This window comes from Penicillium crustosum (assembly GCF_028827405.1).
Source record: "Penicillium crustosum strain IBT 35664 chromosome Unknown utg000001l_segment0_segment0, whole genome shotgun sequence".
Classification (NCBI taxonomy): Eukaryota; Fungi; Ascomycota; class Eurotiomycetes; order Eurotiales; family Aspergillaceae; genus Penicillium; species Penicillium crustosum.
In genome coordinates, this window is record NW_026623122.1 from 7,360,603 (window position 1) to 7,378,871 (window position 18,269).

Below are 18,269 nucleotides of genomic sequence, written 5' to 3' on the forward strand. Positions count from 1 at the left end.
AGAGCGAGCGAACCAAGAGGTCGAACGGATCATGCGAACGTTCATTGCCTACGCTCAGGACGACTGGATGGGGCTACTACCAATAGTAGCTATCGCGATTAACAACCGAGACGCCTCCTCAACAGGTTTATCCCCGTTCTTCTTTACCCATGGGTATCATATCGACCCCCTAGGAATCGAAGACAGTAGTACGAACGCTCTCGGAACAATGATGACTCAGCCCGCACGCGCTGGCGAAACGTTCGTGAATCGACTACGAGAAGCCACCGATTGGGCACAGTCAGCGATTGCAGTAGCGCAGGAGAAGCAGCAGGAACATACAAACCGATCTCGGCAAGCAGCACCTACCTACCATGTAGGAGATCGGGTATGGTTGAACCTACGAAACGTGCGCTCTCAGCGCCCGTCGAAGAAACTAGACTGGATTCATGCACAATACCAAGTTGAAGAGGTGCCTACGTCCCACACTGTGCGCCTCAATGTGCCTTCTGGCATACACCCAGTCTTCCACGTAGAGTTGATTCGACCTGCCGCAACGGACCCGTTTCCGTCACAAATCGTGGACGATTCGCAGCCACCCCCAGTTCTAGTCGATGGCGAGCTGGAGTACGAAGTTGAAGAAATATTGTCGACACGGGAGAAACGAGTTGGTAGGGGAATACAGACTGAGGTTCTGGTGAAATGGGTGGGATATGCAGAAACGACATGGGAGAGGTTGGATCTGGTTGAGAGCTGCTCAGCACTTGATGACTACGAACGACGATACGGGCCCGTTCCGAGGCCCTCTCGGCACCGTTTCAACGCCGACGGCGACATCATCGTGCCTATTGTGAGGATCAATCTAAAGGGGGGGTACTGTAACGGGCCAGAGCCCGGCTTGGATCACGTGAGGCACGTGCCCATAACATACATAAACCCCCATCGCCAGTAGATAGTTACCTTTTCTCTAAGATTGATGTAAACAGCATGTTGGCCTAGCCTAATTGAATCAATAAAGCTTCAGCCCTTCACATACTATACCATTCTGCCTTCTAACTATTCCCCAACTGACGGATAGCCTATTTGATTCCAAACTGTATAAAGTTCTAACTCTAGTATGTAGTGATAACTATACGTATGACCACTTAGTTGGCATGTAAATACGTTTCTAAAATAAGGTTCTATATAGGCTATAGTTATCACAATAAAATAAAAATAGGGAAATAAAGCTTAAACTTTTAATTATTAAACTAAAATTTGATATATATAAAAAACTATGTACAGATAATAATACTATTAATATTGTTCCATACATATATAGATAAAATATAATATCTCGCCTTCTTTAGGATTTAGATATAAATTTATGAATCAGTACTTTCATAGGTAAGGTTATCTAACCTTGGAACCCTGGCATAATTTATAAGCCTTGAAGCCAGCACGTTCCAAGGTTAGGTATGGTCCGCAGACAGAGTATTGCGAAGGCTACGATATAAAAAATATATATTTACTCTTAGTGGATCTACTACACTTTCCATGCTACAGAAAATGAAATCAAATCCGCACCTTTTTTGAAAACCTGCTTCAATTTCTATAATATTACACAATAGATAATATTTCGGTCTCCTCTGTTCTGGGAGTAGAGGGAGGCCTTCAGAATATCCTCGTATCTCCCTCTGTGAGATGGAACCTAAAGCACCCAAAGACTGGGTGATAGGTCTTGCTTCGCATAGGTCAAAGCGGCATACAAAAGCCCTAGGCTTCCGGAAACAATAGCCCCAGAAAGGTGCTGGTGCCACGCCCTCAGTGGAAAAAAACAACAACATTCCAACTAGCCCTAAATTGGCCGTGAGGAGAGCATAGCCCAAAAGTTGCACCTTAAGCACACGCGAGCGTATCGAATCAACGCCACCAACAAAAAAGTATAGACCACATGCCAATGCCACAACAAGCAGATATGTGATAATGAATCTGAGTACTTTATCTAGATCGGGCCGGGAGTCTCGCGGTACCTCTAGATTATTCAGGGTCAGCGGTTTCTGGTAGCTCGTCTCGTATATTTCTTCTACGACACTAGACAGTTTGTGGATGCGGTGGAGGATGATTGTGAGTTGTTCGGGGTTATGATAGTCACGGTTGGGAGGATATGAAAGATATATATGGCTTGCAAGAGTAATATGGTTAGAGCGATAACGCCCAGACTGAGGATGGATTGCTGGAGAGCTGCCATTGTGGCTTGAGAGGGCATTTCCAGTAAGGGAGGCTATTAGAATTAAGCAAGATAAATCGCGAGATTTCGGATTGTATCTCATTGTACATCCTGGTGGTTTCGACCCGAGTCATCGGTTGTGATTTGTGCATTGTTTAGTTGTATCCACCCAAACTAAATGGCCCCCAATTCGATCTTCATATGAAGTCTGTGTATGGCTATGTTTCAACACTTGAGCTGGAGATTAGGGCCAAGCATGGGGCTTGATGCTTCGAGCCTTAGCTAAGGTTGATCTCGGAGCCCTCTGATGTAACTTCCGATATGTCCGCTTTTCTAACAGACCTTAAGGGCTTAGCCAATTGCAGTAGACGTGTAACCCTGGTTCATCAGTACATTATCCGTAATAGTCAAAGCATATATACTAATGATGGATAGCTTCCTCTAAATAGCCCACTATATATAACCGTAGGGTCCGGGCTTACCCGAAGCCTGAACCCTCTTTGGGGGTACAAGTATTAAGGAAGTGATTAGGACATCAATAGAACATTAAATATAACTATAAATATAACTATAAATATTCAGTTAGGCAGCTATTACAGCAAGGACTCAAATGTAACCCCCAAAAATACAATCCGACATATTTCCAATATCCAGCCACTATACAATATTCCCTATCCCACATGCTTTTCCGAAAGCAGAAAATCCCAACTTCAGACAGAAGCAATTAAAACAAATAGAGTATCACAGCAAAATCCCAAAAAAAAGCAAACAATAGCGTAAAGAAAAAAAGAAGAAGAAAAAAGTTCAGCCTAAGCCCTCCCTTCCATAACCTCAAAGATGCCGCCCATCACAAAATTAGGCTTCACCTCCCCAATCCCCAGATCCACAGGCCTCGGCTCCATCAGCCCCAACCCCTGTCTCTCAATCGAGTCCCCATCACATCGCGCCCGCTCTTCGCTCAGTGCCATGTCGATCTTCGACGGTCGTCGGCGGATAACCATCGCTGAGCGGCCGCGTAGGACAGCGCAGGGGAGCACGCTGCTGGCATTGTGGGGGGTTTCGGAGACTGGGTGCGGGCGGGTTGGTTGATTTGCGGGACCATCTGTGTGCTTGACACTGTCGGGTTGTCCTCGGAATGTGTGGGTGTGGAGTTTGGAGGGGTGGAAGGATAGGTTGAAGAGGTGGTGTGGGGAGCTTTGAGGTGAGTGGGTGGATGTTGGAGAGGATGGTGGTGAGGTTGTTGTTGAGCTTGGGCTTGAGGTGTCGCTGGTTGATTTGGGGCTTCTGGAGCGGAAGGATGTGCTCAAGGAGAGAAATGGTGAAGTGATATGCTTCATTGTTGGTTTGTGTGTTGTTGTGTTGGTTTGGTGCTCTTTTTGGTTTGTTGTTGTGGAATGTGAGGCTTTGGATATGACTATATCGTAGTAGAGGATTTGGGATAGGATTGAATTGGTTATTTGTAGGATGGAAATTTTTAGGGATTTAGTTGGGTTTATTAATTTTCTATTTGACTGCAAGGATTGTGCAGGGATAGTTAAGACACGGATTGAAGGATTGAACGCATGCGGATGAATGTGATTGTTCCCTGAAAACGGACACAATGCTTTTTGGCAGTTGGAGATGTTTCTTTCTTGATTGGTTTTGTATTATCTTATTATCTACATATGTACAGAGTATAGTTAACTAACTAGTTATTATCTAAAGTTCATGTACTCCGTACTCTTGGGGGTATAGGTCTCATTCTCTTCTTCTCCTATTTCCTCTTTCGGCTTCAATAGTAACTAGTTCGACCCACTTGATTCATGCAGTCTCCTATAGTTTAAACGATCATCTGTTTTTAATGTCCGATAGTCAATAGTCAATCGTGTATCCAATTCTATGGGGAAAAGTTAGGATTAAAATGGAATCCGACGCCGCTGCTATGCAAAATGCTCAAGGAGAGTAATATACAGCACAAAGTCAGAAAAACCAAAAGAACCAAGTAGGTCACGAAACCAAAAAAAAAAAAAAAAAAAGAAAAAAAACCAAAATCCCCAATCCATTTAAGGACAATGCCAAAGAAGAAAAGAAAGAAGAAAAAAAAAAAAGAGTGAGTAAAAAACCAAGCCACGCTACTATCCACACCATCCACTTCGTGATAACATCCAAAATTCATATAGATCAATACACAGCATTTTATTCCGAACTGCGATCGCCCGATCGTCGCTGCGTGAAGCTTCGTCGGATACTCTCACCCCAGGCGGAGTTGTCTAGCGAATGCATGACGTCTTGTACATTCATACCACTGTTATGACGCGAATTGTCGGCAACCGGAGGCGCCTCTTGTGTTTCGTTGGTGTCGAACGAAGTGCGCTCCCCATACATCTGTCGCGGTGTGATGGAGGGACTGATACTTGACCACTCCCTCGTAGGCGTGTTGGACCCAGATACTGACCCGCTCAAGTTGGTATTGATGCGGGGTAGAGCATTGCGGTTGGCAGTCGGGCTGGACTCGGCTCGTCTATGGTGCGAGACCGGGGAGAGCATGGGAGGGAAGTTTCCATCCAAATCTGGTTGTGTCTGGGGTGTGACCGCGCCGGAACCTGGCTGGTCGTGCTCCTCGTGGTCGTCGCCTGGATCGTCGACAAAGATCTCCGGTACAGTGAATGTCGGGACCACGCTCATCCGGCCGCTCTTCTTGCGGTCAATTTGGCGACGGAATTGGCGTGACCAGTACAGGGTATCAAAGAAACCGACGACGGTGTTTCGACGGACAGCCTCCTCCACCCGCTGCAGCCGTGCTCGGCGACGGAGGAATTCTTCAAGCCGCAGGCTCTTGCTATCGCTAATCACATTGTAATGTGCGAGGATCATCAAGCACTGGTGGAAGGAGATGCCGCGATCGGGGTCTGCTGACACGAGGATTTCTTCGTAGAAGGCATTCAATCGTCTGCGCCGCTCTCGAATACTTTGAACTGGAATCCGCGATATGATCCGAGAGAGCTCCTCCAGATCCACGCCAGACGAGACACGAGAGTTTGGCCGCATTGAGTGTCGTGGCTCAACCAGCGAGACCATCGAATTTCTTGCGTAAGAGCTCATCGAGTTCCTCTGAGGGTCGATCCGGCACTTTTCTAGGATACTTCCAACAGTGAAGTCCCCCTCGTAGATTCGCATTGCAAAGACACCAGAGAGCTCACCGAGGAGTCGAGGGAACTTCTCCGTGGATATAAAGCCCGTCCCGTCCGGATCATACGTGGCCCACGCCTGCTTGAACCGGCGGATCTCTTCGCGGCTAATCGCGTATAGCCCGCTACTCCGCTGGTAGACATAGGAGAAACTTTCAAAAATCAATGAAACAAACAGCGAGACGAAGATGTACATGCTGATCAGGTTCCATGCAATGAAGAGGGTTCGGGCCCACGGCGCGCTTCCACAGTCGTCATCAAGGAAATTGGCGTTCTGCGTGCACAAGGGCGGGGTCATAGTAGCGAAGTCCTCCATGAATTCATTCCATCCTTCTCCGCAACTTGCTCGGAACAGCAGGATCAGTGATTTGGGTACATCGCGGAAGTTTTGGTTGTGATCCTCATTTTCGCCGAACTTGGTAAGGCCGAACGCCTGGTTCATCGCAATGCCAAACACCAAGAACAGCACGAACCAGGTAGCTAGAAGATTTCCGATCACGGACAGACTAGCTGCTGCTGTCTTGAAGAGCTGATCAAGCTGGTTGTTCCTTGGAATAAGCAGCAGAGCAACAGACACGAGGAAAAGCTTGTTGAGCTCTACCACGGCATGGCTTCTTTCACGGTATGAAATGTCAAGGACGGAGGTGATGGAAGCGCCGGGTACGGCAATGAGAGAGTATAGATCCCATGAACTTCGGCTAAATCGATGCCACCCAAGACCAATCAGTCGGATGAAGACATTCGCAAGGTAGACAAGCATGAATGCCAAAAATATAATAGCTATATTGACCGATCAGTAACAAGCAACATTCAAACCAAGGCAAAAAAAAAAACCTACCTCGAAGCAGCTCCCACCAGTCGGGTTCGGGATAGTATTCCAGCACAAGTAATAGTAAGTGAACTACAAGGACGCAAGTCACAAACCACGCCCACCGGCCATGCTTCTTAACTGAAATTCGGTAACACCACAGCCGAAGTTTCTTGCTCTGGTCATCAAACGATCGTTTCGAGGGCGATACCTGTCGGAGAAGTTTCCGCAATTCCAACCAGGAACGTTGCTCAGCAGTCAGGAAGGCAACACCAGTTTGTTCTGTGTAATTGCGCATGAACACAGACACAAACAGTGTCAGAACAAACACGGCTCCAAGTAAGTTGAAAACCACGAAGAATAGTCCGTTCTCTGGCGCATTTAGATCTTCCGGTTGGGTCATCTTTCCAGTGATGCTCATTGCAGCTTCTTGTACGTCGATCCAACCTTCTTGGGAGACAATTTGGAACAGAATGAAGAGGGAGTCACCAAAATTATCGAAGTCATAATAAGAGTTTCCAGCCACTCGTGGAGCAAGCACATCCCAATTGTATGGCGAGCTGGAATATTCATTGACGCAGTTGGTCAAGTTCCCGGAAAAATCGCCGTCGTTGCAACTGGCCATCTGCCCGTTGAACAGATTGACTCCATAGATGGCGAACGGTATAAGGAAACTCATAGAAACCGCAGCGGCAGCAATAACCTTCCATCCCCCGACAATAATAACAGAGTGGAAAGTGTCCTTGGCGCTGTCACTGACGTTCAAAAGACGCAACGCCCTCAGCGCTTTGAAGGCGCCAATGGCTCTGGAAACACTCCAGTCCTGTTTGAGCGAGCCGCCGACACTGACCCACAGCGTGATCAAGACGATTCCGTCGATGAATCCCCAGGAACTGCGGAAAAATGCGTTCGGCGTCCAGAAGAAGCCATCGGCGATCACTTTAATGGTCGCTTCAATAGTAAACACAACGGCAAAGCCCAAGTCAGTATATACGAACCAGTTGCGGTCAGTACGGAAATACTGTCGCTGATACAAGGGTGTTGTAATGCAGGCGAGAAGCACCATGGCGACAATGGCTGCATAAATGAAAGCAGAGAACGCATACCACACTGGCTTGTATGGATCTACACCCTCAACTCGTTGGTGGCCACGTCCTGGGCCGACAATTCGCTGACAAATTTTCCGAACGAAACTATGCGGCGGGAAAAGAAACAGTGATTTGTTATAGTTGGGGTGTTTCACGAGGTATTCTCGCTGGTCCCGTTTTCTCTGCTCTGCCGCAGTAACAACTTCCCTTGCCATGGTTCTCGGATCCAACTCCTCATAAGCACGCGAAAACTTCAGCTTCGAGTAGAAAGGATTTGGTTCCCTCCGCATAACAAGCGTGGTAGCTTTCGTCCATAGAAGTGAGATCCACCCTGGTTGAATGGTCTCTTGAGTCGCACCTTCTAGCATTGCGCTCACCCTGCGTGTATCTTTCGGTCTTTCCCGTTGTTGTTGCCTTGTTTCTTCTTCATCAAGGAACTCTTGCACCACGGCGTCTTTCAGCAACATTTCCAACGCTGCAGGACCATGGTCGAGTGGATCTTTGTACCGGGCTGAATCGCGACCCATACGAAGGATTTTCGAGAGCGCTAGGTTTCCTTGGGGTGCCCCATGCACTTGCTTCTGTTCCAAGAACGCCTTGACCTGGTGCATTCGTTTTTCGTCTTCTGAAACATCAAAGCTTTCCTGAATGACAGCAATGAACATGTTTAGGATGATAAAGTTGGACACAATGAACCAAAGAGTAATGAATGCGGCAGAGATCCACGCTGTGTTGAAGCCGGTCGTATATGCGCTTGCATTGTAAAGAATCGTCGTCCAATTTTCACTTGACAGAATCTGGTACATTCCCAGGAATGAGTTGTAGATGTTCGAAAACGTGATCATGATCGTCGTGCCACTTGGATCTGTATCTGGGATCTGAGTTCGAAAAAGTTGTGTTGCGAAAATGGCAGATAAGAAGGTCATCAAGAATAGGAAAAATATCAAGTTGAGCAGACCGACAGCATTGCGGAATACAATCAGGATCAGCTTTCTGGTCACAGAGAAAGCCAGTACCACCCGGTAGACCCGAAGGATCTGGAACAAGGTGAGAACTGTGTATGCACGACCTGAGTTCCTGATAGGCGGTAGCTGGATGACGCAAGTGACGATTACAAGCAAAAGGTCTGCCAGGTTACGATGCCTTCGATAAAACATGCGCCAATCCGAGGCGAATCGCAAGATAATCTCGACTAATAAAATGAGAGTGACAACAGTCTCAGTAGTATCGATGAACTGAGTGCGTTGGGCAGACATAGACGAGCTTCTAAGGGCTTGCACGATAAGGTCAAAGATGATGAGACAGACCCAAACCCACTCAGTTTGATCATATATACGCTTGAGACGACTGACTTTGCGAGTCACTGTGTCATCTTCATCGACAGCATCGAGCTTTTGTACGGCAAAAGCACTGCGCTTGCTCTCTTCTCGAATCACTTGGAATGAGTGTGTGATAACCGCGACCAGTAAGTTCACCAACCACAAGCTCAAAATGACAAACCCACAGGCAAAGAAAAGAGCGGCAGCGAGATAGTCCGTGTCAGTGGTATAGTAGAGCAGATCGGTGAATGTATTGGAGCTCATGATCACAAAGACCAACTCCAGGGAGTGCAGGATGTTGTCAAAGCTCATGGTTCCATTGTAAGGATTGACACCTTCCATGCATACAGAACCTTGAGGGCAAAGATATCCTTTGGGGCTGAAACCTGAGTCGATACCATCGGGGTCAAGCCATGGCATTTTTCCTCCCGTCTCGTTGAGATACCCGCCACAAAATTGCAATGTGTCCCATGGATCATTCAATGTGTAGTTGCTCTGGCCTGCAGGGTCAATCCAAACACATGTTCTCTTCAAACTGGACTTGAAACTCTGGATGCCAATGATGGCGAAAAGAAGCCAGAAGAAACCGATGAGAAATGCGACATGAACGAGCAGAGGAGCTGCTCGCTTAAGGCTTCGAAGAATTACCTAGAATTAATTGGTCAGTATCTCGAAGGTCACATCCTCGTAATGGAAGACTTACCGAAGTGCCGTTGGTCATGGCAAGGAGACGTAAAAGTCGGAGACAGCTTAGCATGCGAAAGATGTACAGTTGGTGTGTTTTCTCAACCCCTGAAACTGAAAGGAAAAAGGATACCCAAAAAGCGACCACGGCTACAAAATCAAGCCGGTTAAAAGAGTGTCGAAGGAACGCGCGATGGGCAAGCCTGACGCGACGTTTTTGTAGAGGATCATCATAGACTTGGGGGTCCAATCCGTTCATCCCTGTAAATGTTCGCAAGATTGAAGCTTGGGGCTCAGCCGCAAGCATTGATGCTTTCTTGACTGTCCCCTGCCGATGCGGTGTGATCAGGTTCCTGCCCTTCTCTGCAATTGCTTTTCTGATGCCGAGGTTGCGATTAAGTGTACTGTACTCGACAGGGTTGAGAATAAGCCCAGACACCAAAATCTTAGAGCCTATCTCAAGCGTGTAAATGATGAAAATGGCTAAGAAAACCCAATCAAACTTGCTGCTTCCGAATCTCACTGAGTCCGGGTCACTAGGGAGCGCATCTTGGACGGTCAACAAGACGGTCTGGATGACGATAACAATCAAGATGAAGGGCTCCATGAACGGATTCACCAGGATATCACACAGCCAGAGTCGGAGAGGGTGATTCGGTCCCAATATTCCAAGTGACCTGCCTTTAAATGGATTGTTCCGATCCCTCCATAATCTGCTGGAGGAACGTTTCTCTCGAGCTGCTTGAGCCTGTTGGTTGGAGTCTTGTGCAAAATCTACCATCGCGGGCAAGACCGGGGGTCCATCCATCCGTGCATTCTTATCAAGTTCTTCCCTCTCAATCGTTTGTTGTACAACTTCCGGTTCGTTACTCAAATTAACCACTCGCTGCGACATGGATTTGACCATTGAGCCGGCGCGCTGCAGAGCCCCACTTGACGACGATGGAGACAAAGACCGTGATCGATCCCGGACACTGCTACCACGACGGCTTCCCATACCATCCTCCAGGTGAGGAAGATCATCGCCCAGTCTTGAACCACCAAAATTCACGGAGTGACCAGTGTCCGTACTATGCCGCCCTTCTGCACTAGCAGCACCGCTCATTGGCTGCAAATATCGAGGATCGGTCAACCGTACCGTATCATCTTCGGGGTTGTAGCCGTGTGGGTCGTGGGAATCATAAGTATCTAGAGGTACGATGTCAAGGTCGGAAGCAGAGTCGTCAAAACCACGGCTTGCTGATGGTCCCGGGGCCGATTCCCGTGATTGTGGCCCATTGAAACTGAGACCAACCGATGATATTGCTTGCGCGAAACCCCCCAGGTCATCAAGTGGGGAAGCAATCTCTGTATAGCGCGTTTGTGACGGTTGGAATGGATTCCTGCTCGGTGCAGCCGAATCGATTGGAGAATCTTCCGCAACACTCTCATAATTACTGCGCGACCCCCTCCCGATCAACGATTGTCGTGAGAAGAGACCGGTCCCCGCGCGGCTTCTCCCGCGCTCGTTGGAGACATCTCCCGGTTTCGAGAGATCTTGTAGAGGGATCTGGTTCGGCGGAGCGTTTTCGTCATTATCAAGGTTCTGGCTATCTGGCGCCATCGTCGGGCAGGATCAGAAATTATTGAATCGCAGACATCGCAGGCCGAACGGGGGGGTTCTTGGACACGGTGATGACACGTGTGGTTGACGGGAGAAAATATGTATAATACAGGAATAGAAAAGAGTGTGAATATAAGACACGAATTAAGAAAAGAGACAAGCCTCCAGAGCTGAAAATGGGCTAAGGGCGTCCGGATCGCAATTGCACTAAAGTGGACAAGTCCCGGCATGCACCTATGGATATTCAACGTTAGAACGTTGTTTTTGGCTGACATACCTCGGCAGGGCTATACATACATCGTACATGATGTATTTTTAATTGCTTGCTACATACAGATGTACCCCGTACTACCTAACACGTATATACCTTGCTTACATTACTATTTCAGCTCCTGGAATGAAAATTACAACGGGTTTCCCAGATGCTGACGCAGCCTTATAAAACTGTGTTGCCTAGTGGGGTTCCGTCCAAAAATAGTTCTACAACTTTCAAATGTCTTGGAATGTCTTGAAACATTGAACTCTCAAAATCTCGAAATAAATGTATTGATTGAATTCAATCGGTATCCATCTGAGAATCCTTTTCTTGAACGTGTTGCCGAACGCCATCCAGGAACGCATCTACCGCATCGCCACCACCAAGGGGTACTCCACCTCTCCGCATAAATCCTCCATTAGCCACGGGGATCTGCAAGGCCTCACTGATGCTCGGAAGCCCACCATCACGGAGGGCTACAGTAAGACTCGCCAAGCTTTGCATGAATTGGGGAGAACGAAGCACTTTTCGGAGAATATCTTTTTTCTGGGAGAGGTCGAGGGACAGGAGAGCAGCCTGGGCAAGTTCCGGGTCTGTATCGGCTTCCGAAGCCTCAGTATTGCCCTGGGCCAGCAAAAGTAGTGCGGGTGGCAAGAAGTTCAGAAGATGATCGGCAGTAGTGGTATCAGCAGAATCGATAAATTGGAACGTGGTCGAGGGTGGAAGGAGGTCTTGGAGTGTCGTAGATGGTCGTTCAGGATCTTGGGATTGGCTCTGGCTCTGGCGGCCGCCCAGGGACTTCAAAAAGTCCTGGACAACCGACGCTGGGTCTTCCTCGGTAGTTGCTCTGTAAGAATGGCAAATTAGCTTGGATGCCCTCGATCAAGGCTGTCAGAGATATGTACCTACGCTCGTCCACCATCGGCACCACCCTCTCGTGACTCTTGTCCCTCCTCACGCACGTCGCCGCCGGTCGCATCGGGGCCAGCACCACCGCTGCCTGTGCTGTGGTATCGGCCGCGATCATGGTCGGTTCCTTCCACGTCTTCCATGGTCTCATCGTCATCACCGCCCGAGGGCCGACGGGGAAGATTGGCGATCTCGTGCTCTACATCAACATCCTCACCCTGCAGAAGAACATCGACAATTTCTCCAAGCTTTAAGTCACGAGGGCTGAACCAGCTTGGGTCACCGTCCTCGTGCTGGGACTGGGACTGCATCCAGAACAGGTATCGCTGAGAGCTAGAGGAGAACTTCAGGACGAAGATCCGGCCATTCGTAGCGTCCCTACCGGATGGCTTGTAGGGAGTAAAGCTGCCATCTGAAGGAATCATCACCAGGTCAAGTTCGGGCTCGTCTAGTGAGGCGCTACGCGAGCGCCAGCAGAAGTGGATAAGATCATCTTCGGAGTAAAGATAGACGTAGCCGGGGGTGGGCTTCGGCTTTACGGAGGAGCTAGAGAGCTGGATTAAAACTGTCAGTAAGGTTTCAATGGAGATAGGAGTACATCCGGATGATGGAGTTGATCATCGAACTATCCCAGTCTGGGTCCGGAAAGCTAAGCTCACGTACATCCAGGTCACAGATACCTGCTTTGAAGGTGATGATCGGAGCTATCGACATGTTGGGAATTTGATTCTGAGCAGATAACCAATAATGGATTATACTGTATCGACAGAATTGGCACCCTCCAGGTAGATAAAAAAGAGTTGTGGAGAATGTAAGAGATAGAGTATACAGAATGAGAGAGAGGCTGCGAGCGGTATACGTCAGTTGTTTGTGTTGAGCACTGCTTCTGCGTTAGTGGTTTTATGGTCGGCCGTACATATTGGCCTTACAGATATGGCATCAATGGGATAAGTTACCGCTTTCCAAAACTGGCTAGGGCTGTCGGTTAAACACGTGATAGGGCTTCGTACACACAACCCTCAACGAATTCCCGCACTGGAGCCGACTCCGCTTAGCCAGTCCAAGTCCTCACCCAAATCTCCAACAACCACCCCGACAACCATTCATCCTTCGCCAGCAGCCATCATGTCGGACGGCCAGACGAAGCAGTTCGGGAAGAGCCAGAGGGTCGTGCCCGCCGACAAGGCCCAGAAGTGGTACCCCGTGGACGATCAGTCGCAGCCCAAGAAAGTCAGTACACCCTATGAAAATGGGACGCCACAAAAAGAGGAGGACATACGACCGGCACACATCTGCCCCCGATGATTGCGACGATAGCACCGGTATTCTGAGGAAGAGCCTTTGTGAATTACGGGGCGACATCCAGCCAGACACCGGTGTCAATCGACGACACATGAAAAAAAAGTTCATCAAATCTTGTGATCTTGTGCGAATCGCATTATCATCTGGGGAAGATGCGGCCATGGCGATGGAGATACTTGCGGATTCATCGGGAATCGCTGGGATTTGTGTGACATCAGAGACTAACTACTTTGTGTGTTTACAGGTTCGCAAGACCCTGCGTCCCGCCAAGGTCCGCGAGACCCTCGTTCCCGGCACCATCCTGATCCTCCTCGCTGGCCGTTTCCGTGGCAAGCGTGTCATCCTCCTCAAGTCCCTCGACCAGGGTGTCCTCCTTGTCACCGGTCCTTTCAAGATCAACGGTGTCCCTCTCCGTCGCGTGAACGCCCGCTACGTTATCGCCACCTCCAAGCGTGTCGACATCTCCGGTGTTGACGCCAAGGCTGTTGAGAAGATCTCCGCTCCCGGATACTTCACCAAGGACAAGAAGGCTGAGCAGAAGACCGAGGAGGCTTTCTTCAAGCAGGGCGAGAAGGCCGAGGTACGCATCTTGTCTAGGATATCACATACTTGCAGTGGTCAAAATACTAATTACTTTTTTGTCTTTGCAGAAGAAGGTTGTTGCCAGCGCTCGCGCCAGCGACCAGAAGGCTGTCGACCAGGCTATCCTTGCCTCCATCAAGAAGGAGGATTTCCTCGGCAGCTACCTCGCTACCACCTTCAGCCTCCGCAACGGCGACAAGCCCCACGAGATGAAGTGGTAAATGTGTGGTAGCCGCGGGTTCGGTAGATAGTTGGGGAGGACCATTTTTCCAACGAGGGGCGGCTCGATTGCAGATCGGCATCCTTTCGCGACTTTCGGGGGGCCGGTTTCATGAACCATGTCATGTAATTCCTACGGGATCCGTCAAAACACGTTTTTTCACTTTTCTTATGATTTGCGGTTAATTCGGATATCCGGATGTCGTTCTCATGTTTCATGTTTCAAGAAACCCGTTCCCTTTGCGCGTGGCTGATTTTGCATGAAGCTGCGTTATGAAGAAAGACTTCAAGCAAAAAAAAAGATTAAAAATCACCTCGTTCCAGCAGGCGGGCTGGATTCTCTTTTATGTTCAGTATGACCTACTCCCATTTCAAGGTTCAGGCGGCAATCCAAAATTGGGCAATTCCTTCGATTCATCTATACGGTCGTGTAATATCTTGTAAGACACTAAAATATAAGGTTGCTGGGCCTTGTCTGTAAGTGGATATCCGCATTGTGTGGAACTAAAAGTGTAAGATCTGAAGATCTAGGCATGGACGATCAAGTATAAAACAATTTGTGTCTTGACACTGCTCAATGGACAAGTGCAATGACTGCCCGGCTGTATTACTGTGGCATGGAAGGTTGTGTGACAAGTTACTAAGCTTTTCGATAAGGTTAATATCCCGTTAGATGAGTCTAGTGCCACCACTCCGCCAGTCATTAATTAGGGCTAAGTGCCAGCCATGTATACCAGCCATGTATCCCATCTTGGCTACTAACTGCATACACTGGGATTAATATTGAATAATTAGGCCAAATCAAATATTGTTAACATTAATGCTAACGTTTCACAAATACTATAAAGCTCAAAAAATCCAACCATCCTCAGATATATATTGTAGATTTGGATGATATATTTTGAACAATCCCAACCCACACTCCAAACAATACCAACAAAACAAGACAAAATCTACACAGCTGCTATCCCATGATTCATCATATACTCGTCAATGGTCATCTCATCGTCGCTTTGACTTTCCAGACCCAATAGCCTTTCGCTTCGCAGCCTCATATGCCCTCCGCATATCCCGCTCATCCGCCTCATCACTCGTCTCATCGTCGCTTTGCGGTTCTCCAACAGCAGTGCCAAGAATCCAATCCACAACACCCCATGGGCCATAATTCCCACTTCCACCCATTAACAAATGCATATCTGTGCGACGGGCCATCCCACCCAAGAAAAAGGTTGTCGGCATGACAGTATATCCAGAGTATGCAAAGGTTTCCTCAACAGAGATAAACAGTAGGTACAAAATATACGTAAGCATATGGAAGCGGAAGATAATGGCCGGCACATAGGTCGGGATGAACTTGGTAATCAGGTAGGGGACCGGGTGGTCATAATGCGCGGTCAATGGGAACGGAGCAGACAACGAATGATACCAAGTCTGGTGCCATCTGGCAAGTGTAGGAGATAGTCTGGAGTGGAGAGCGTAGCGGTGAAGGAAATATGAAAGAAACTAGTAAAAGGAAAACCAGAATGTTAGCAAATTGGACCATCAAAGAAAGTGCATCACAGCAGCGTAGCCGGGAAATTCTAATTTACTTACTTCTCGTCCCAAAATCGCCAAGCTCAAATCCTTACACATCTCAAATGGCATAGGGAGCTTCAGCGATACCTTGAGCGCACTGCGCTTGCCGAGTGTCTGGACAAGTACCATCTCAAGTACGCCCTGCACAGCGATACCCAAGAATAAATTGAACAGCCCCCACCCGGCAATTTTGAGTTCCTTCGCATGGATCTTTCGGCGCCTTCTCCCACCTGGCAAGCCCGTCGCGCCATGGGCCTTGATGAGAACCGCGGCTGATGGGGTCAGGATATCGAAGAGGAAGAAGATAATGGATGGCAGTGCGTAGAATATTACGCGCACGGCAATCGTTCCGAACATTTCCACCCGGAGTCGGGAATGCGACAGTACCAGCGTTGACCAAGTCATGTAGAAGAAGAGGAGGTTCAGGCTGGTGCTGTAGGATGACAGGATTGGAATGAGAAAGACAGACATTATCGGTATCGAGAAGAGGGCATCCATCTTGATACTAGTTTGAGCGGCGATTGCTGTTAATGGTGTTGAAAGACTTGAGGGTGAATTTGGTTGTAGCTTGTGCTATCGCTATCGTCGAGTCTTTTCGGTGGGGGAGCGAGGGTTTTGTTTCTGTTTCTCCAGCAATTCCTCTTTGTGCCGAAAATAGTAACCTGTGATCAGTTGCCATTCATATTTGAGGCAAAGACTCTTTCAAATTCCAAACTGGGCAGAGCAATTGAGAACAAAGAAATTTGGACGTCGAAAATGGGGTGGCAGGATAAACGATAAGCTTGGTTAACTACATCATACGTCATCCACCACATTGTGCTTTCGGCCTTTCATCAAGACAGTGCTAAAAATACGATTATAGACATGCCATTATTTTTTACAGTTAATACTAATGTGTAACAGAGCTCAAGAGGAATCGAAGAATGTTTAGGTGTTGGGAGGGACAGCCGAAGGAGGCGCCGCCGTACAAACAGCGCTCAGGGTATCATCATACATGAAGCAGTCGACAGAGCATGTGAAGAAAACAAGATTACGCCCGATCGTTACGAAGCCGGAGTACTACCTGGAATGCCGTTCTGCTTTCCCCAAGCGAACGTCTTGCTGCGAAGGTCTGGAATGACCTGGAGGAATACCAGGTTGCTGAGCCAGCTGAGCATGGTGTCACCGACAATGCTATTTTTCGGGCTGGGCCCAAGGGCCGTTCCTTTCATAATGGAACCAACAAGATTGGTAGTGATCAGGTACTCCCCACGCTCTAGGGCACGGATAGAGATTTGGGCGACCTCCGATGGCGTCTGGGGCTTGTCGGCTTCTTCGAGTTTTTTGGTCAATTCAGGCTTGGTCTTTTGCTCGTTGTCAAAGCCGGGCGAGAGGATGCCCATGGGGAAAACGGTGTGGATTTTGACATCCGCAGCCGGGGCATCACTGCGGTGCCGTTGGGTATAGGCTCCGTTGTACATTTCGATTTCCTGGCTCAGAGTATCGGATAGAGAACGAATGGCTGCCTTGGCAGGCGAGTACGGCGAATAGCCGGCGATGGGAACGAATGCAAGGGTAGAGCAGGTGAAAATGAGATGTCTCCGGGGTGTTTTCATCTGTCCACTCGGAGGAACGGGGTTCAGCCAGCTGCGCAGGGTGGCATGAGCTGTGTTGGCCGCAGTCCAATAAATTGTGTCCATTTGCTGTCGGTGATCTTGGATGGGCACATCGACGAAATATCCTGGGCGGGAGAAGCCCGCGCAGCACCAAACAACGTCGGGAGCAGCTCCAGAATTCCACGTTGTGACTTCTGCGATGACTCTTTCGCACTCGACGGGATCGGTGAGATCGGCGCTGATATAATGGAACTTCTGCTTCAAGATATTCGCTGCCTTGGCCTATATGATATGTGAGTGATATTAATCATTTGATTATAGAGGGATGTCTGACCTTCATCTCATCGACTGCAGTCACCAGCTTGGAGACAGTGCGCGCAACCACGACCACATTTGCGCCTTTCGCGGATAGCTCAAGTGCGACAGCTTTGCCCATGCCATCGGAGCCACCGGTAATTACCACGGTCTGTAAGATCCAGTCAGCACGTACCACATTAGTTACGTAGTCTTGTACATACCTGCCCCTCGACATTGAACTCGTTTTGGGACCCGAAACCAAACATCTTAGCAATAGTGTAAAGAATAATAGTGCAAAGGAGTGCGGAAGCGCCCAATATCGGGGTTGATGTATTATTATAGGAGGACTGCAAGGAGGAGAGAAGTTGAGGGAGATGGAAACGAGCAATTAACTCGCGAGGATCCATCGTGAATGAATGGCAGCTGCGTCTGTTGATTGTCCTCGAAATGGAAGGCACACAACGGGGTAGTAAATCGGTGACACAGAAATACCCGAGATCGTTCTGGTTTGGACATTTCAAGGTGTGCTACCGTAAGAGTACAAGTATTTGAATTACTGAAATGCAAACAAAGCAAAAGCCCCCCACTTGGGGCTAGCGCAACCAAGGCGGTGAGAGGCCAAAAAATAATTTTATCACAGTTTATCGGATCGACTGAATTGGTTCACTGTCGTTTGA

General features: G+C 48.4%; 6 protein-coding genes across 6 annotated transcripts; 1 reads left to right on the plus strand and 5 right to left on the minus strand.

The window, feature by feature from the left end:
• Positions 1-2,997: 2,997 nt before the first annotated feature.
• N7487_002770 (uncharacterized protein) lies at positions 2,998-3,525 on the minus strand (the record flags this gene model as incomplete). Its single annotated transcript, XM_056870517.1, has 1 exon — positions 2,998-3,525. The coding sequence occupies one exon, from the start codon at positions 3,523-3,525 to the stop codon at positions 2,998-3,000; it is 528 nt and encodes a 175-aa protein (XP_056735301.1).
• Positions 3,526-4,363: 838 nt separating this feature from the next.
• Positions 4,364-10,857, minus strand: cch1 (calcium channel protein CCH1; the record flags this gene model as incomplete). The annotated part of the gene is made up of 3 exons (XM_056870518.1): positions 4,364-6,135; positions 6,194-9,218; positions 9,274-10,857. The coding sequence occupies 3 exons, from the start codon at positions 10,855-10,857 to the stop codon at positions 4,364-4,366; spliced, it is 6,381 nt and encodes a 2,126-aa protein (XP_056735302.1).
• A 556-nt stretch (positions 10,858-11,413) lies between these two features.
• N7487_002772 (uncharacterized protein) lies at positions 11,414-12,736 on the minus strand (the record flags this gene model as incomplete). Its single annotated transcript, XM_056870519.1, has 3 exons — positions 11,414-11,960; positions 12,023-12,576; positions 12,686-12,736. 3 exons carry the CDS (start codon positions 12,734-12,736, stop codon positions 11,414-11,416), a joined length of 1,152 nt encoding a protein of 383 aa, XP_056735303.1.
• Positions 12,737-13,147: 411 nt separating this feature from the next.
• N7487_002773 (60S ribosomal protein eL6) lies at positions 13,148-14,127 on the plus strand (the record flags this gene model as incomplete). Its single annotated transcript, XM_056870520.1, has 3 exons — positions 13,148-13,252; positions 13,569-13,904; positions 13,975-14,127. The coding sequence occupies 3 exons, from the start codon at positions 13,148-13,150 to the stop codon at positions 14,125-14,127; spliced, it is 594 nt and encodes a 197-aa protein (XP_056735304.1).
• Positions 14,128-14,828: 701 nt separating this feature from the next.
• On the minus strand, positions 14,829-16,198 carry N7487_002774 (sterol desaturase family protein; the record flags this gene model as incomplete). Its single annotated transcript, XM_056870521.1, has 3 exons — positions 14,829-14,883; positions 15,144-15,628; positions 15,719-16,198. The coding sequence occupies 3 exons, from the start codon at positions 16,196-16,198 to the stop codon at positions 14,829-14,831; spliced, it is 1,020 nt and encodes a 339-aa protein (XP_056735305.1).
• A 545-nt stretch (positions 16,199-16,743) lies between these two features.
• Positions 16,744-18,119, minus strand: ksrA (3-dehydrosphinganine reductase; the record flags this gene model as incomplete). Its single annotated transcript, XM_056870522.1, has 3 exons — positions 16,744-17,577; positions 17,630-17,761; positions 17,814-18,119. Coding segments are annotated over 3 exons (1,272 nt in total), but the record flags the coding sequence as incomplete, so codon positions are not given.
• Positions 18,120-18,269: the final 150 nt, after the last annotated feature.